The sequence below is a fragment of the Crinia signifera genome, chromosome 1 (genome assembly GCF_055691185.1).
Source record: "Crinia signifera chromosome 1, ASM5569118v1, whole genome shotgun sequence".
Classification (NCBI taxonomy): Eukaryota; Metazoa; Chordata; class Amphibia; order Anura; family Myobatrachidae; genus Crinia; species Crinia signifera.
In genome coordinates this window covers 258,313,516-258,330,986 of record NC_139217.1, presented here as the reverse complement: position 1 = coordinate 258,330,986, position 17,471 = coordinate 258,313,516, and the positions used below count along the sequence as shown (strand labels likewise).

The window sequence follows — 17,471 nt, the reverse complement described above, 5'->3', positions numbered from 1 at the left end:
TCAGCCAGCCATACACTGCTGTAACTTCTCGCGATAGTGTCTGGCCACCTTAAGGGGCAGATGTATAAAGCTTGGTGAAATGATGATAAAGTGGAAGGTGATAATGCACCAGCCAATCAACTAACTGTCATTTTTCAAACACAGCTGATTGACTGGTGTGTTATTACCTTGCACTTTATCAGAGAGGTAGAGAAAGAGGATTAATGCATCTGCCCCTACTGTGTGTACCCTGGTGGCATGATGACAGATACTGTATGTCAATGAACAACCCACAGAGGCCAGAGTGTGAAAGTTTTGTGAAGGGTTAAGCAAACATGTTGGCCCGGTCCCAATCAGTATATAGAACAAGAGCACCATTGGATTTACTAGACATAGACATTTGTAGACCAATGGATATGGTTAATGAGCTGTAAATCCTACTTCATGGCGCTCATAGGTGATGCTACAAGGATGACGCATGTTTACTTCCTGATAGCTAAAAGTAAGTTACAAGTAAAATTCTGAAATAAGGAGTATAGTAGAAACTCAGACAGGCCTGAGGAAAAAAGTGTCAAGGCCTGATAATGGCAGGGGGTACTTGTTTCCTAGCAGGGCGCCCAGTTTTCTTACATACGCTACCGTAGTGAAATCGCATTGCATTGCATCTCATGGGCCATTATAGTGCCATGCGATGTGATGCAATGCGATTTTTTTATGTAATTTATTCACTGCTCTGTTGTCCCTAGGGGTTTGCATTGCATTGCACCTCCTGGAAAATCGCATGTGATTTTATAGGGTGCGATGCCATGCCATTATGACATACAATGAGGTTTTACTGACCCCCCTTCCCCCCACACACACTATTCACGCCACTCCAAAGCGTGGCAAGTGGCAGCGGAACGCGTCCTCCCGACCTTTTCAAACCCCCACTATCCATGTCGGTGCGGAGTTGATTTTATATAGTGTGGCGAGCGCAGCGAGACACCGAGCTAGAAATGTGGTGAGCGGACACGGAATACATGTAAAGTAATCTGCGTCCCCCCGCAGGGCTCGCTGCGCTCGCCACGCTTCGGGCTTGGTGGCTCGCTGCGCTCGCCACACTATATAAAATCAACTCCATGCCGATGTGGATAGTGGGGGTATGAAAAGTTCGGAGGATGCGCTCCGCCGCCCCTTGCGGGGCTCGCTGCGCTTGCCACGCTTCGGGTGGCGTGGATAGTGGCAGGGTCAGTGAAACCTCATTGTATGTCATACAAGTGTATAGCTAATGACATGGCATTGCCCCCTATAAAATCTGATGCACTTTTTCGGGAGGTGCAATGCAATCCCCTAGGGCTAACAGAGCAGTGAATAAATTACATTTAAAAAATCGCATTGCATCGCATGGCACTATAATGGCCCATGAGATGCAATGCAATGCGATTTTGCTACAGAGAATAGCCCTGTACACTTACAGCATACTGGGCGCCCTGCTAGGAGACAAGTACCTGGCAGGGAATATGAGAACAGAAATCTCACTACTTCTCGCTACTGGACTATTGCATACACAACAGAACAGAATGGCGTGAGTGAGAGGGCAGATGGAATAATAGTTGAAATCCTTTCAACTATCTTAAGTGATGAGAGATTATGGGCAGAAGCAGTACAAACTGCAATATATTTCAAGAATCGAGCACCTACAATGGCAGTCAAAAATAAACACCTTTAAAGGCTTGATCTGATGATAGGCCAACTAACAGCCATCTGTATAAGTCCATATAATGTATAATGCAAGGATATTGCCAATAAACCAAAGGAAACAGATTGTGGGACATTAAATTCTGGTGGCAATGAGGGGTTACAGACAGGCAGTACTGTCGGGAAAAGAGAGGGTAAATGGCAGGAAGTACTGGGAGATGTAGTTACCTTGTTTATTTTGCTGGGAGTCCCCAGCCAGATCACTAGAGCCATCACATCCAGCACCATGGCTACAAAGGCAGGAACTGGTATACTGTAGAATACCTGGATGTTTGGTTTCAGCTCCCTCCTGGCCCAGGCAGTGTCAAACACCCCAGCCTACTATGTACAGAGAGTCTGCTGCCTGAAGGGGGCAGAGCTGGAGAAGATTGGGTGTAGAGTCTCGTTGGAGGGGAGGGGGGGCTGAATACAGAGCACAAGGATGAAATGTATCAGAGGGTGAATGGAAGGATAGATACTGTACTGCAGGATTGCTATTTGAAGAGTTGCACAGATCATACAGGTCATTCATATTGTAACCTGTGGAACCTGCTAATTTTTCACTGAGTACCTCACTGCCTGTAGCGCATGAAATAAGCACTACAGCTTGTAAATGCGATCCTGCACTTAGACCCTTGTAGACAGGATGAGTGACTATAAAACAAATGGGTGGCCTGCAAGAAACTGTACACCATCTTAAGTTTTAAGATGCCTATACACTAATGCGAGTTGGACCTTTTTTGGCCCAATTTTGATGCATCGGGCCAATAAATCGTATGAAAAGTGTCAAATAGTATGTCATTTACATTATTGTCCCATGTGTTGTAAGTCGTATCCACAGATTGTCACTGATGCAATCTGCGATGTATCGCAAGATACATCTGAAGTTGGGTCACTTGACTGTCCAGCCCATTATTTAAATTTGGAAGGAATCTTAAGATAAATCGTGAGTATCATATGCACGCCCCTATTAGGCAAAAACACACAGGCACTCCCAGCATTTCCGTTTTTTGCAGGGAACACCCGTGAAACGCTGGGAATCCACCCCAACATGCCCACCCCCTGTCAATCAGGTTGCGAGCGCATTACAAGTAAAAAAAATTAGCAGTAGGTGCTCGCAACCTGACCTAGCGCATGCAAATTGCAAGCAATGCGATTGCGCACTACAAAAAAAGCATCAGACAGTTGACAAATTCGACCTGTGCAAACATTGTGTATCTGCCACATGTTGTTTAACCATGTGTTAATCTGCACCTGCTTTCTACTGGTTAATAAACCAATCCCTTTGAAAGTAACTGCCGCGTGGACTAATCTCCATCACAAAACACTGACCCCGATTACCCTATTATCTAGCCAGAATACTCTTTCTCTGCCCTAAGGGTACAAGCGTATCCAGGGCACAAATCTGACATACTGTAGCAGTGTGCTATTCAATGGTAATAAGAAAAAAATCTTATGTCATCAATAAAGGCTTTAGGAGCAACATTTTTTAGAAGGAAGCCGCAAAAAAAAAAATCTCTAGTAAAGGTTATAGCATGGTATTTATAAACCAGTATAATAATGTTTTTAATGTGCCAAACTCCTTTAGTACATCCACAGGGGTGTAACTCCCAGAGGCAATGGAGTCGCCTGCCTCCAGGCTCCAAGCCTTAAAGGGGCACCTGCATATACAGCAGCACCTGTGTTTTTCACAGTAGGATCCAAGTGTCACCGCTGCTCTTAAGGCCCCCATACACTTATCCGATTTGCCTAATTTGGGCCGAAAAATCGGCCCAAATCGGACGTGTTTCACACCTCATCGGACCCGATGCGTGGTCCTGTGTGCATCGGGTTGGATCCTACAGATTGAACCTGCTACAGGTTCATTCTGTCGGATCGGACCCATCAGTGGCACCCATGATGCACTTTTTAGCACCCGCAATGTAGATCTTTGAGAAAGCCGCCTACACAAGGAAGCGGGGAAACGCGTCAGTCCGCAATCTACTTTGCCTAATTGAAAGGTACTGCCGGCCGGCTCACCGGAAACATTGTATCGCAATTGCGCTGCATCTCCACTTCACTTATTTGAATGTTCCCCTGTGGATTGGTGCCCACACTATCTCCCTGATGCCCTCCAGCCTATACAAACAGGGATGTGGTAACTATACCAATAACTGCTAAGCTAAAACCACTAACACTGGACTGCTAATATCTAATCATTGACAAACACTTGGACTGTTTTTATTCTCCACTAACATGAGGCTGACATAAGTGGACTATTATATGTATATTTTTATTTTTATTTTTTCACTTTTCTCAGGGCAATCCTGATTTTTTATTGTGAAATATCTTAATTGCATTGTTATTTGTTTGGTATCGGCCGGTACCTTTGTGATTGGTTATTAAATTATTTTTAATATTTAATTTTTTTTGTCTGTATCTATATGTTATAACATAGACTGGTCTACAGTATATCCCTCAAATCCAAGCGCTCTCTTATATTTTTGCCCTTATCTAAAGGCTTGATCTACCTCCTTCTTGATGCTAGCCTACCCTCCTTTAGAGCTGTCCTCCGCTTCTCTCAGCACTTACGACTCAGATTTGGCATATTGTAGCAATGGAGGAAATAACTTATTATTACCTCCATAGGTGGGGACATATTTCCACCAAAGTTTAGGTGCCTTGGTTGCTTGCCAAGTGTAGGTCCTCTTCCCCTGCTTTCTGAGTGTTAACTTCATAAGTGGACCCATGACTACTGATCTCTCTTTACTTGTATGATCTCACCTCCACATTGCTGTCTTTTTTTAATTTTATTGGAAGCTTTATACCTCCCTTTCTGATATTGTTTTTCGGTTCCCCCTCTTTTCTTCCCCTAGCTTCCATACTCTCCTTTGCCTTCCAATATGCACCTGTAATTTTTTGTTATCCTTTTGCTTGTTAATATACTTCTAATGTAAATATTGTCTGTTTTGGGCTTTTTTGACCCTTTTTTCTGTTTGTTTCTGTGTTGGTTGATCATTTTACAATAAAGAATTATAAAAAATGTACTTCCTCAACTCTTTCCCAAGCGGGTGAAAAAATAGACATCATAAAATTTGTGTGTTGCGCAATTAGCAGCAGCTGGCACTGGGATAGTTACTCCCCTAATGATTTTGTATACAACAAAAAAGAAATGTTCCAGCACTGGCTGAATGATTTACTAAACGGTGATAATAAAAATGTAATATTTATTTTTTAATAAAAGAACAATTGTTCTTAATAACATGTATAATTTCATGATGTTTAGTTGTTTATATAATAATTGGAGATGATGGGGGATAGATTGTCCCACGTCTGAAAAAAGTGTTCCCTAGATCTTCATATGATAAGATGATACATTACCAGGATTTCTTGAGTCTATGAGAACCACTTGATGTACTGGCAAAACAGATGTCCCATATGCAGTGTCTAGTGCTAGTGATAGATGATGCGTTCTCAAATATTCAGCATATGAACCGTGATGCCCATTTGGGGCAAAATTGAAATAGCTCAACGCGTTTCCGCGGATGTAGCACTCCGACTTCCTCAGGAGCTTCTGAGGAAGCCGGAGTGCTACATCCAGGGAAACACGTTAAGCGGTTTCAATTTTGCCCCCAACTGGCATCAAAGTTCATGTGCTGCACAATTCTACAACTGTGGACTGGTAATATAAACCTTCTACAATTGAATTGAAACTGTTACCTCTTAGCAAATATAGCTCCAGATACACAAATTAATTTATTATATGTATTTTTGGTACTTATGTATTATCTGGGCTCCCATGTTAAATGCACCCCATTTTTTCATACCCCTACTATCCAACTACGCATGGAGTTGATTTTATATAGTGTGGCGAGCGCAGCGAGCCACCGTGCCCGAAGCGTGGCGAGCGCAGCGAGCCCCGCGAGGGGACGCGGCCTGATAAGAAAAACGGGAGCCCAGATATTACATAAGTACCGTATTTTTTATTATCCATTTTTTATTTTTAAGGTTATTGTGATACATGTTATTAAGAACAATTGTTCTTTTATTAGAAAATAAATATTTAATTTTTATTATCACCGTCTAGTAAATGGCTGGCACATTTCTTCTTTTCTTTAATAGACAAAATAGACATCAGGGGCCAAATGTAATAGGGTGAGAGTTTCAGAAAGTGAGAGATTTTGGGAGAGTTTTCCCCCTTTTTTTAAAGCAGCAATCAATGACACTGCAAAACCAGGTTGATTTTGCCATTTAATTGATTGCTGCTTTAAAAGACATGGGAAAACTCTCCCAAAATCTCTCACTTTCTGAAACTCTCACCCTATTACATCAGCTGTATTAAAAATCTGAAATAAATAGTGCGCCTTATTAGGAGCATTTCTGATGTAACATAGGATTTTGGCTTCTCTTCCTCCCAGATACTACAAATATGAAAGAAGCAGAGGTATTATGAGGCAGCACAAAAGCTGTGTGACGATGGGCTATGATGATGATGCAGAATGCATCACTGTGCTCAACTAACTTAGAGATTCGCCTCTTTAACAGACCCCACCCCCTCAAAAGAACCCGCATACATGAGGGCTGCTTTCAGATATTTCTATCCCAATCTGGCCACGGTAAATACTGTATAGATGCCTTGTAATGAGGAGAGCCTGGGGGCAGCACAGCTGCTCTGGGAGTGCTGGGCATACCTCCAGAGTGCTGAAAATGTGGGATAGGTTGAGAAGTCAAGCTCTTCCCTGAGGACATGCCCCTTTTCATAGGTGGGCACAGGGTCCCAGTTCCCAAGGTACAGTTGTTGGGAGATATGTAAATACAAAACATTCCTGGTTTTGCATTTGATACTATTGCCAGTTAAATCCTGATGGAAGACCCGCAGGAGATCACTGTTTTTAAAAATGTAATTCTTAGAAAATAAACCCCTTTGCTAAAGTATGTTTCTGAAAATGGAAGCAAGAATTGGTCTTAACCTTTTGCAGTCCAAATGTTTAGTGTGCAATTCAAACAGTCTGGTTTAAATATTTAAATTAATTGTAATTTACATTTTTTTTATATTCAAAAATGATTTACATTGAATGTTGAATGATGTTAATGTTCCTTTTTTAAAGTGGTTCACCATTGGATCTGCTACTAGCGCTAGGGCTGTTGATCCTGACTAGACATTGGGCTTGAAAGGGTTAAGGGGTGTACACACGAGTCGACCCACGGCCATCGATACAGATTCCATATATCGACGGCCGGCGGGTTGCCAGCATTGGCCAGGAGGGAGGGAGGGATGGCAGGAGGACAGCGCGGAGGGAGGGGGGATGGAACTGCTTTAGATCTGGCAGATCAAAGCAGAAATGGACTTGCCTGCCAAGTCTATTTCTGCTTTTGTTCCCGATGCTGCGAGGCTGAGCATAGGGATCGAATCTGCATCAAATGCAACTAAAAATGTCCGATTCAGTGTCATTTTCGATTCGATTTGGACTATATAGTCCAAATCGAATAAAAAAAGACACTGGATCGAACCGTGTGTACACAGCATAACTGTTTATATAGACCACATTCATTTAGAACACAAATAAATAACATTAAAAGGAATAATCCTAAAACCGTAAAAACAATAATCATACTAAAGGTAATGTATTAAAAAAATACCACTGGCTAAATACAGTACTGTTATCTATTATTGAAGAAAAGCATCTTTGAATACAGTAGAAGATTATTACAAAGTGGCACTATATTGTATTGCAGGGTATAGCAAGACGGAATTAGTTACCTCTCTGGTTAATTGGATCCTTGGCTACGTAAGCTACATAATCTGTGGTGTCCTGGGAGAGAAACAAAAACATTAATGTATCCGCTCATCCCTGAACCTGGGACACAATCAGACATGTAAGCAGCTCATACCATGTCTCCTCCTGACGCAAAGGAGATGGCTTGCATGTGATGATTGGCGATAACCTGCATATAAAACATATACGTCAGTGCATAAGTCTTTTTAGTTACTTATAAGGATGATATACACTACAGTTAGCACTAGGAAATCAGCACCAGGAGATTTTCCACTGCCTAGTGTGAGAAGTAACATGTTTAATACAACAAGGGCAGAGCAATCAGGGCCGGCACTTCCATTAGGCAGCTTTAGGCAGTTGCCTAAGGGCACCAAGGCCTAAGGGGCCAGCCTGCTGAGGCTGCCTGGGGAAAAATAAAGGAAGTCTATGGAATGGCAAACCTTCATCACCCTGATCCACCTGCATGGGGGTCATTGCATCACCTAATATCTCCTAAGGTGATGGAAAGTGGGTATTGGGTGGGAAGCAGCAGGCAGAAGTTTTGTCTAAGGTGCCAGGAAACTTTGCACCGGCTCTGGGAGCAATAATGGATTTGTTAATTTTTAAGAAATGCGACATTGCAGGAAAACTTGGCATACAGAAGGTATAAAAGCACTGAAATCTGGGAGCTGGAAAGAATATGTTAGATATTGAATGATATAAAGCAGTGTTACCCAACCTCAGTCCTCAAGAAACACTTAATTTGGGTACAAACTAGACAATTTTATATATATACATATCGCTCAGTGTGTACCTGCAATTGCGCGCTCCCACACGTCATGTCCCTGGTTCCTCCTGTCACAATTGGATGACCCAGACATGCATATTAAATGCGGTGACAACTATACAAAGCGTCGTCATCCACTGCATCAGGACAGTAAGATGTACCGTGCAATCTCATCGTTCCGCCGTTGGGTACACAAATTGTTTAGTAACCCTTTGAGCGTCAAGTGAATTTGTCAAAATAGGTGTAAAAATTGCTAAGCAAACATTTGTATTCATCATAATGACCTGCCATATTTACCTTATATAGGAAATATAATCTTTTTTTACACATTCTTTTTTTACACATTTTTTATTTGAATGTACATAACAAATGTAAGCAACGCTGGCATTTCTATATTTTGAACATCTCTAACATAAATGATGGCACTGAAAGGGTTAAGTATGCCAATCCTTAAAACCTGATGTGTTAATGTGCTTTGAGAACCGTGGTTGGAAATCCCTAATAAAAAGTATAATTTGAATATATAGGAGGTAGACACTAGACTCTGCAATATCCTTACCTGCCGGGTGGTTGGGATACTGAGATTAAGTCCTTCAGTGGAAATATTTATAGCAATGCTTATTCCAGCGAAATGAAGATTACTCCGGCCCAAAACTGAAGCTAAGGATTTGTTTGGTGCCTGAAAGCAAACAAGGCAAAAATGGTGGCCCATCAGAACTATTATGCTTCAAAGAAACCATTTCTGGTCCAGAAATGGTCCTGACCATCTTTTAGTCATATGTTTGGCCGGATGTCCCAGTTTGGTGGCCATGCAGGATGCTGACCAAACTTAGATTATTTTTAAAGGGGCAATCATTTGCAAGGCATGGTTTTGCGTTGTAAATTATGTCCCATTAAAAAAAAATGTCAGAGTTTGGCTGGCAACCGAACTCGAACTTCAGTACACTCAGTTAGTTTTGTCTTCAGAAATTACCTCACTCACCTTCTTTTTCCAGGTACCTCTCACTCCAGGAACAGCCTCATGTAGCCTGTTGATGGCCTCTCTGTTAGGTGAGAAGAGGACACTGAGCATTATTTATTTAAAATAGGCTTCTCTTTGTGGGAGAAAAGTATCAAAGCTTGGAAAGAGATAACCTGCCAACCAATCAGCTCCTGTCGGGTATGGGTGAAAACCGGACCAGGACAAAACCCACGGACCGCCGGACCGGACATCAAACTCTGCATTTTGGAGCTTGTAGCCTACGTTCTGGGGGGTGTCCTGTCCGGGGGTGTCCTGTCCGGGGGGCTGCTTGTCACACCTGTCACCAGGTAGAGGAGTAGGGGAGAATAAAGCCTCCCTGTATGGTCCGGGCATGTAGCAAAAACCGGACGGTCCGCACCACACGGGGAGGCTGTAATCTCCCCTCCCCATGTCCCTGATGATAGCTATAACAGGGAGCCCCCCCGGACAAGACACCCCCCGACAGGACACCCCCGGACCGGACCCTACAAGCTCCGGACTGCAGATTTTTATGTCCTGTCCGGCGGTCCGGAGTCTAGTCCGGGTCCGGTTTTTACATAGTCCCGCTCCTGTCATTATTCAAACACCCAACAAAAAAAAAGCTCTCTGATAGGACGAAACGCGTTAGAGGTCTACCCAGCTAACAGCCTTCATTGGAAAAACCAGTCCAGATACTATTCCCCATTGCTCCAGGATCTACAAGCTTCCCGTGCATAATCAATATTGGCACGAATACATCTGGGGAAAGACTGGAGCAGATCCGATGCCATCACGTACCAGAAAGCCGCTAGGAGAACTCTGATGAGACTGGGGGAAAACAGCAGTGCAGGTGAGAGCAACGCTAGCCGTCTGAGTCTTGTAACAGCGTGGGTGAGTGATACGCCAGCTTCACCATCTCCACGGCGTCCCCCCACAACCCGCTCACCAGAGGGACACTCCGTATCGGCTGGGATCATAGCCACAGTGTGCGCAGGTGAGAGACTAATTGATGAACATTGTTTACAAATACATAACAGACGTTACAAGTCTTGCAGTTTATTCAAAGTAAAAAGACTGTGTCTGGAGACAAAAGTCAATTGTACCCCGTGAACGCAAACACTTTTGCAAAAAACCAAGTGTGTCCTTCCCATAAATAAATGGACTGAGTGTCCCTATATAATTAGATATTTCAAGGCTCAATTTTTAAAAACATGTGTTTTATATATAACAGGAATATGCTTTTGCTGTTTGTTGTATTATATTGTGAAGTTGTAGGTGGCCGCCTATAAAATTTGTACTGTCTATATATATATATATATATATATATATATATATATATATTCTTTTTTAAGAAAATAAATATACATAAAATTATTAACCAAAATTAAAGAAATTGTGTATGTGAAGTGATTTCACCCGTGGTGCAATTCTGAACGAAATATTAGCGCAGAAACTCCATTTTTCTTTCTTGTAATTATTCAAACACCGCCTTAAAAGTAACAGAAGCTTATTGGTTAGTAATGTATCTCTCTTCACTTTATCTCTCTCTAAGCTTTGATATATTTGAGAACATAGCTGGTCCACGGATCTACAGCGTCTAGATCGAAAATGACATGGTCCACCACTCTTGGTCAAACGCGTCTAGTTAGATGCTTAAAGATAGTCAAAATCCTCTAGATTGTCAGCAACCAACGTTAGACGCAGGCATGAGATTCAGAAGTTGTCGACTATCTCTAAGTGTCTAACTAGATGCGTTCGATCAAGAGTGGAGGACTACTTGATTGTCAATCTAGACACCGTTGATCCGCTATACCTGAACCATTGAGAACTCATCCTGTAGGCAAGATCATAGTATGGGGGAGGCCTATTTAAGAAGGATTGCTGCAGTAAATCCTGATGTAGTGTTAGGATAGTGATAGGAATAATAAATTAAAGATGGTTACAATACTGCATATTAAGTCATCTATAGGCTTACCATACTATCCTTTTAAACCAGGAATTACACAGGCTATCTATCTGCTTAAAACAAGGTGAAATGTATTTATTTATTCTTAACAGTTTCTTATATAGCGCACACATATTCCGCAGTACTATACAGAGTATAGTTGAACATTCACATCAGTCCCTTACAATCTATATTCCCTACCACATGCGCACACACAAACATTCTAGGGCTAATTTTGTTGGGATCCAATTAACCTACCAGTATATTTTTGGATTGTGGGAGGAAACCAGAGAACCCAGAGGAAACCCAAGCAAACACGGGGAGAATATACAAACTCTGCAGAGTTAGGACCATGGTGGGAATTGAACCAATGACCTCAGTGCTGTAAGGCAGTAATGCTAACCACTACACCATCTGTTTTAAGGGATTGTATAGTAAGCCTAGTCATATATTCCTTGACTTTAGTGTGTTGTACTCAGACACTTGCATTGACATATTTGTTAAATAAAAAGCAGGTACTGACTCACTTTTTGACATTTGCGATTTGCTAGCACGTTTGAGTGTTTTGATTTAGCTTTATATTCATAATCTAGCACATAGTTTTTAAACTTGGGGGTCAGTTTACTAATAAGCAGTAATGGTAAGTGATATCTGTAGATAAGTTTAGCCTGTGTCAGTTAACGGCAAGGCCATAACTAGGTGCATGCCAGTGGTGTGTTGCCCACAGTGTATCCGCTAGCACATACTTGATAGGGGGACGGCTGGAGATTTCAAAAGTTCCATTGAAATCAATTGGCGGTCGCTAGTTGACTGAGAGAGCGCCTGTCGAGACTCTCAGCCAATCAGTGGTTTAATGACTTTCATGGGACAGCACGCGCTGGTGCTCCCGTCCTGGCTACACTTATCTGTTCCATTTCTGTCTGACCTTTGCCCCTACATAGTAGATTGAAACTGTCACAATAGGGGCACTGCCTACCTTGTGTATGTTTTACCCAGTTACCTTGTACTACCTACACCTGGTTTTCCTTCATGATTTGTGAAGTTTTGTGATACATAGATACTGTATATGTAGTACATTTCAAAATTTGAATAGGGGAGCCACACCAACTGCCTGTGTATCCTTTGATATGGCAGTTAACGGATTTTGGAGTGGCTCTCCTATTTGAATTTTGAACTGTGCTGCAGCCCCCCCCCCCCCCCCCCCCCTTTGCCGCCACTGGATGATAGAGAGATAGAGATAGATAGATAGATAGATAGATAGATAGATAGATAGATAGATAGATAGATACAGTAGATGATTGATAGATAGATATAGATAGATAGATAGATAGATAGATAGATAGATAGATAGATAGATAGATAGATAGATAGATAGATAGATAGATAGATAGATAGATAGATAGATTTTTCTGGTACTTGTTGCACTTGCCACTGACCTTGTCACTTGTGTCCTTGTGTTAAAATCCAGAGATCTCATGGAACGTAGAACTTCAATGCAACCCATGTACTAGCAGGTGAGAGAACATTATGCAATGTTAGGGATTAGCAAATTTAGGCATGTTAATATTTACTAAGATAAGTAGCTATAACAAATACATATAAAGATAGATTTTATGCTGCTTTACATATAAATCCCAGATACATATAAATAATAGCAATTTTTCTTGTAAACAATACACAAAATGAAAAAAAAGTCTCTTCCAAGGATAAATTCAGGAAAAATATTTTCTCTTCTAAGAACACATGCGATCTGACTAGATTTTGACTGCATGCAGTGAAGATCTAGTAAGGCAATAGCGACGCGTGGGACCATGCATTTCATCACTGGGGGTAATACACACAAGGCGATGTGTACTTAATTTCTTACAAATCGCCCCGTGTGGGGGGCCTCTAGTCACTGCAGGGCCGATAATACACCTTGGTTACCTAGCTGGCTACACATTAGTGTGATTTAGGCACTTTTCACCTGATTCTGATGGATCAGGACAAGAAATTGGGTGAAAAATTACAAATTGCATGTGACTAACCTCCGATTCCGATCCAATGCGCGGTTCTGTGGGCATCATATCAGATCCAGAGATCGCAAGTGCTGCATGTAAGATTTATCAGATCTGGCGGGATCCAGCAGCACTTGCTGGGGTTGCAAATTATACAATGTATGCTAAAGGACCGCATATGATACATCCAGCTGTCGGGTATCATATGCGGTAAAGCAGATGCCAAGGTATCGCATGCAGCTTTACCTCGGATAAGTGTATGGCCACCTTAAGCAGTGGCAAACGCAGGATTTTAGAGGGGGATTTCCAAATGTAATCCCAAATTTCCCAACTCTGCAGCGCATTGGAGTAAGTACAGGAGACTGGGGGAGCGGTAACAGCCCTGAAAATTGGTCTTTTTATACACTGGATACTGTACAAGATACAGTATTAATATTTAAAAGTACAGATGGTCAATAGTATAGGCTGTTTCAAATATTTAAATTAGATAAGTGGTTAGGAAAAGGGTAAATATATAATAAATAAATACAAACAGAACCATTACTGCACTATCTAAGCTCAATTTCCCACATAATGGTAAGGCTCCTGTTCAGGGCCGGCGCCACCACTAGGCAGGTTTAGGCATTTGCCTAGGGCGCCGGCCACTGGAGGGCGGTAGTGAGCTGCAGGAGGAGCAGCAGGCCAGCAGCAGGAAAGCTACGCAGAGGAGAGCCGGAGGAAGGAAGCAAAGCTGCATCTGCCAACTTCAAGCACTTACTCAGCTATTCGGTGAGTCATTTGTGCCCTCCCTCACCCCGCTCGAGCCTGCCCATGTTAAACTTGCTGCCCCATCCCTGGCTGGTCGTCAGCCACCAGGCCTTGGCAGCAATCCTCATCTCCAGTGGACGCCCGCCCCTCCCCCCATTCGCGGCACCCGCGACCCCCCTCCCCCCATTCGCGGCACCCGCGACCCCCCCTCCCCCACACAAGCTACCCTCTCCCCCACACAGGCTACCCCCTCTCTCCTAACAACCTCAACCCCCCACCCCCATTCGCGGCACCTGCGACCCCCCCTCCCCCACACAGTCTACCCCCCCTCATGTTCTCTCTCTCTCCCCTTACAGCTCCAAACCCCCCCATTCATGGCACCCACGCCCCCCCCCCCTCCCCCACACAGCCTCCCCCCACAGGTTACCCCCTCATGCTCTCTCTCCCCTCAAAACTCCAAACCACCCCCTCCCCCCATTTGTGGCACCAGCGATCCCCCCCACCATCCCCCACACAGGCTACCCTCTACTGCCTCCCCTTCTACTGCCTCCCCTTCACAGCTCCAACCCCCCTTACCACAGGCTATACCCTGTACTAAACACCGCTCCTACCAATAGCACCCCTGCCTGGACAATGCACATCACTGCAGACAGCACCGCTGACAGACAGTCTGTCGGCGGTGCTGTCTGCAGTAATGTGCACTTGTCCAGGCAGGGGTGCTATTGGTAGGAGCAGTGTTTGGGGGAAGGGGGTGCTGGTAGGGATGTCTGCGGAGGCATTAGTAGGAACGTTGTGTGTGCTGTCTGTAGTGGCAGTGTTCAGGAATGGGAGGGTTGCTGGTGGCAACGGTGATGTCCTGGGCAGCTATGTGTTGAAGGTGTGTTTTTTGAAGGAGGGGGGGGGGGGCGGCTTGCAGAATATTTGCCTAGGGTGCTGAGAAACCTTGCACCAGCCCTGCTCCTGTTACTTCCTCCAGGCAGCTGCTCTCTGGGCCATTGTGATGTTTGAGGGCTCAGATCCACACATACAGTAATTGTGGTAGATGAAGCTGGTACACTAGCAATGTGCAGCAGCTCTGCTCTGTCCCTTACACTGCATGATGTGGTGGCAGTTCTATTGATCATATTATATATCAGTGCTATAGTTGTAATAAATAACCCCCCCTGCTTTTGCCTATGTTAAGGCAGCAGTGGCGTAACTAGCAATTTTGCTCCCCCCTGCCAAAATAAATTCTGGCTCCCCCTCATTATATTTCTTTAAATGCCAGCAGCCACCGGGGGTCAAGCGGAGTAGACAACGCCGCCCCCGGGGAGTGGGGATCAGGGGAAGCTGGACACTGACATGTGTCACACATTCCCCGGCTAATAGCTAGTGGAGGTGAGCGTGATCTCTCTCCCCCGCTCCCCTCCTTCTTACCGCATACTGCCAGGTCCTTACCCCGTTTTCCACCTGCCACGCAGTTCCTGGCCACAGTGATCGGACAGCCTATCTGATCGCTGTGGCCAGGAGCGGCGAGGCAGGCGGAAAAACTATAAATTCTCAGCGCTGTCCTGCTAACCACAATCCCCGTCGGCCGACTTGTACACAGCATTGTACATTCGCCGCCTGGGATCCCGGAATACACAGCAGCGCTGCGCACAAGCTGGAAGGGCAGCGGGCATGGTGGAAGGGGGAACGCTCTCTGGCGAGTCTGGCTGTCTGTGTGAGGACGCTCATTGAACCTGTCACTGCGTCCTCACACAGACAGCCAGAGAGCACTCCCCCTTCCACCATGCCCGCTGCCCTTCCAGCTTGCGCGCAGCGCTGCTGTGTATTCTGGGATCCCAGGCGGCGAATGTACAATGCTGTGTACAAGTCAACACTGTGAACCTGCGCCCCGGTGGAGCCTGCTCCCCCCGCCATCGCTGGGGCTGCAGACCCCAAGTTATGGGTGCCGGACGGGTTCCCGACAGTCGGGATCCTGACAGTCATTTACCCGACGTCGGGATCCCAACTGTCAAAATGCCGACAGCCGGGTGCCCGACGGACACCCGCTATTTTCCCTCATGGGGGTCCATGACCCCCATAGAGGGAGAATAGAATAGGTGGCTCGCATAGCGAGCCACCGTGCCCGCAGCGTGGCGAGCGCAGCGTGGCGAGCGCAGCGAGCCCGCAAGGGGCTTTTTTGCGCTCGCCATGCTGTCTGACTCCGGGCAGTCGGGATCCCGACGTCGGGATAATGAATGTCGGGATCCCGACTGTAGGAGTCCCATACCACTCCCCCAAGTTACGCCATTGTAAGGCAGTCACCTTTGTGTTAAGATAAAAGGAGCACCTAAACACTGAATGACAGTCCTGCAGCGTTGCCTACCCTCCTGGACTGGCCGGGAGGCTCCCGAAAATCGGGTCCCCCTCCTGGCCCCCCGGAAAGATGAGCAACCCTCCCGGATTCTGGGGGACCCCCACTCTGCCTCCCGATCGCGGGATGCTACTGCAGGTTATGAAAGAGCCACACTGACCATTTGTAGAAGTCCTGTCTCCTGAGGGAAAAGGCAAGACACCGTAGCTGCACTCTCTGGGTGCCCTGTGACAGAGGGTGGCTTGCTGAGTGGGTGCTGGCGTTGCTGTGGAGAAGGGTGTAGAGACGGAGCAAGAAGCGTATCCAGGCGGCACTGGGAACTAAGGGCCAGCCTCCCCTTGGTGACAGAGAAAATACCTGCAGTCACGGCTCCCTTGATTGGGTAAGCGGAGGACTAAGCGTGTACCTCAGCATGGACGGTCTCTCAGTAAATTACGGAGGGGGGCGCAAATTTATAGTTTGCAGGAGTGCACTAGAAGAAAATCCAGGGCCACTTGCTAGTGTTTGCCCCAGGCTAAAAGTGGCCAGCATGCCCCAAGCCTCCAATTTATGGAGCATACTTGCCTACCCTCCCGGAATGGCTGGGAGGCTCCTGAAAATTGGGAATTTTATTTGAAGGGTGCATGGCCATGCCTCTTGGGATTAGGCCACACCCCAAGAGAAGTACTAGACTCGGCCATGCTCTACTGCTCTCTGACAAGAGACAGGTGTTGCAAATAATGTTACAGTGCAGCACCTGGTTTCCTGTTGCTGCAGAGGAGTTGGTATTTTGGTGTCACCCCATCTGGGGGATGGCACCCAAATGCGATCCGCACCGCCATAGTGATGCGGTTGCCTGTACTTAAACAGAAGGTTTAGCATTTGTCCCTTCCTGGTACCCTTTTATTATATTTAGATATAAAAGATACAGGGCCAGATTCTCTAAGCTTCAAAAGTGATAAAATGGAGAGTGATAAACAACCAGCCAATAAGCTCTTGTCTGACATTTTTCAAACACAGTCTGTGACATGGCAGGTAGGAGCTGATTGGCTGGCTGTTTATCACTCTCCATTTTATCACTTTTGAAGCTTAGAGAATCTGGCCCACAACCCCTTAATTATATTTATAAATAAAATTTGTACTCTTTATTTTATCATTATTTATGTAGTTATTATTATACATATTTGTACCAATCCTCATATATTCTGTAGGGTATTGGATACCTTCCATCTCCTTTTCTAAATATGACATTTGTTTAAAAAAAAACCT

At 44.8% G+C, this 17,471-nt stretch overlaps 1 protein-coding gene across 2 annotated transcripts in view; it reads right to left on the bottom strand.

Moving 5' to 3' along the window:
- Positions 1-17,471, bottom strand: part of SHC2 (SHC adaptor protein 2) — a 76,073-nt gene that overhangs the window by 39,024 nt on the left and 19,578 nt on the right. Inside the window, exons 2-6 of one of the 2 annotated variants that reach the window (XM_083181188.1) lie at positions 12,578-12,648; positions 9,191-9,260; positions 8,777-8,896; positions 7,567-7,620; positions 7,436-7,487 (exon numbers count right to left, since the gene is read on the bottom strand). In XM_083181188.1, coding sequence (XP_083037314.1) covers positions 7,436-7,487; positions 7,567-7,620; positions 8,777-8,896; positions 9,191-9,260; positions 12,578-12,648 — 367 coding nt within the window. The remainder of the gene's footprint in view (positions 1-7,435; positions 7,488-7,566; positions 7,621-8,776; positions 8,897-9,190; positions 9,261-12,577; positions 12,649-17,471) is intronic. The other variant, XM_083181196.1, reaches the window with a different exon arrangement.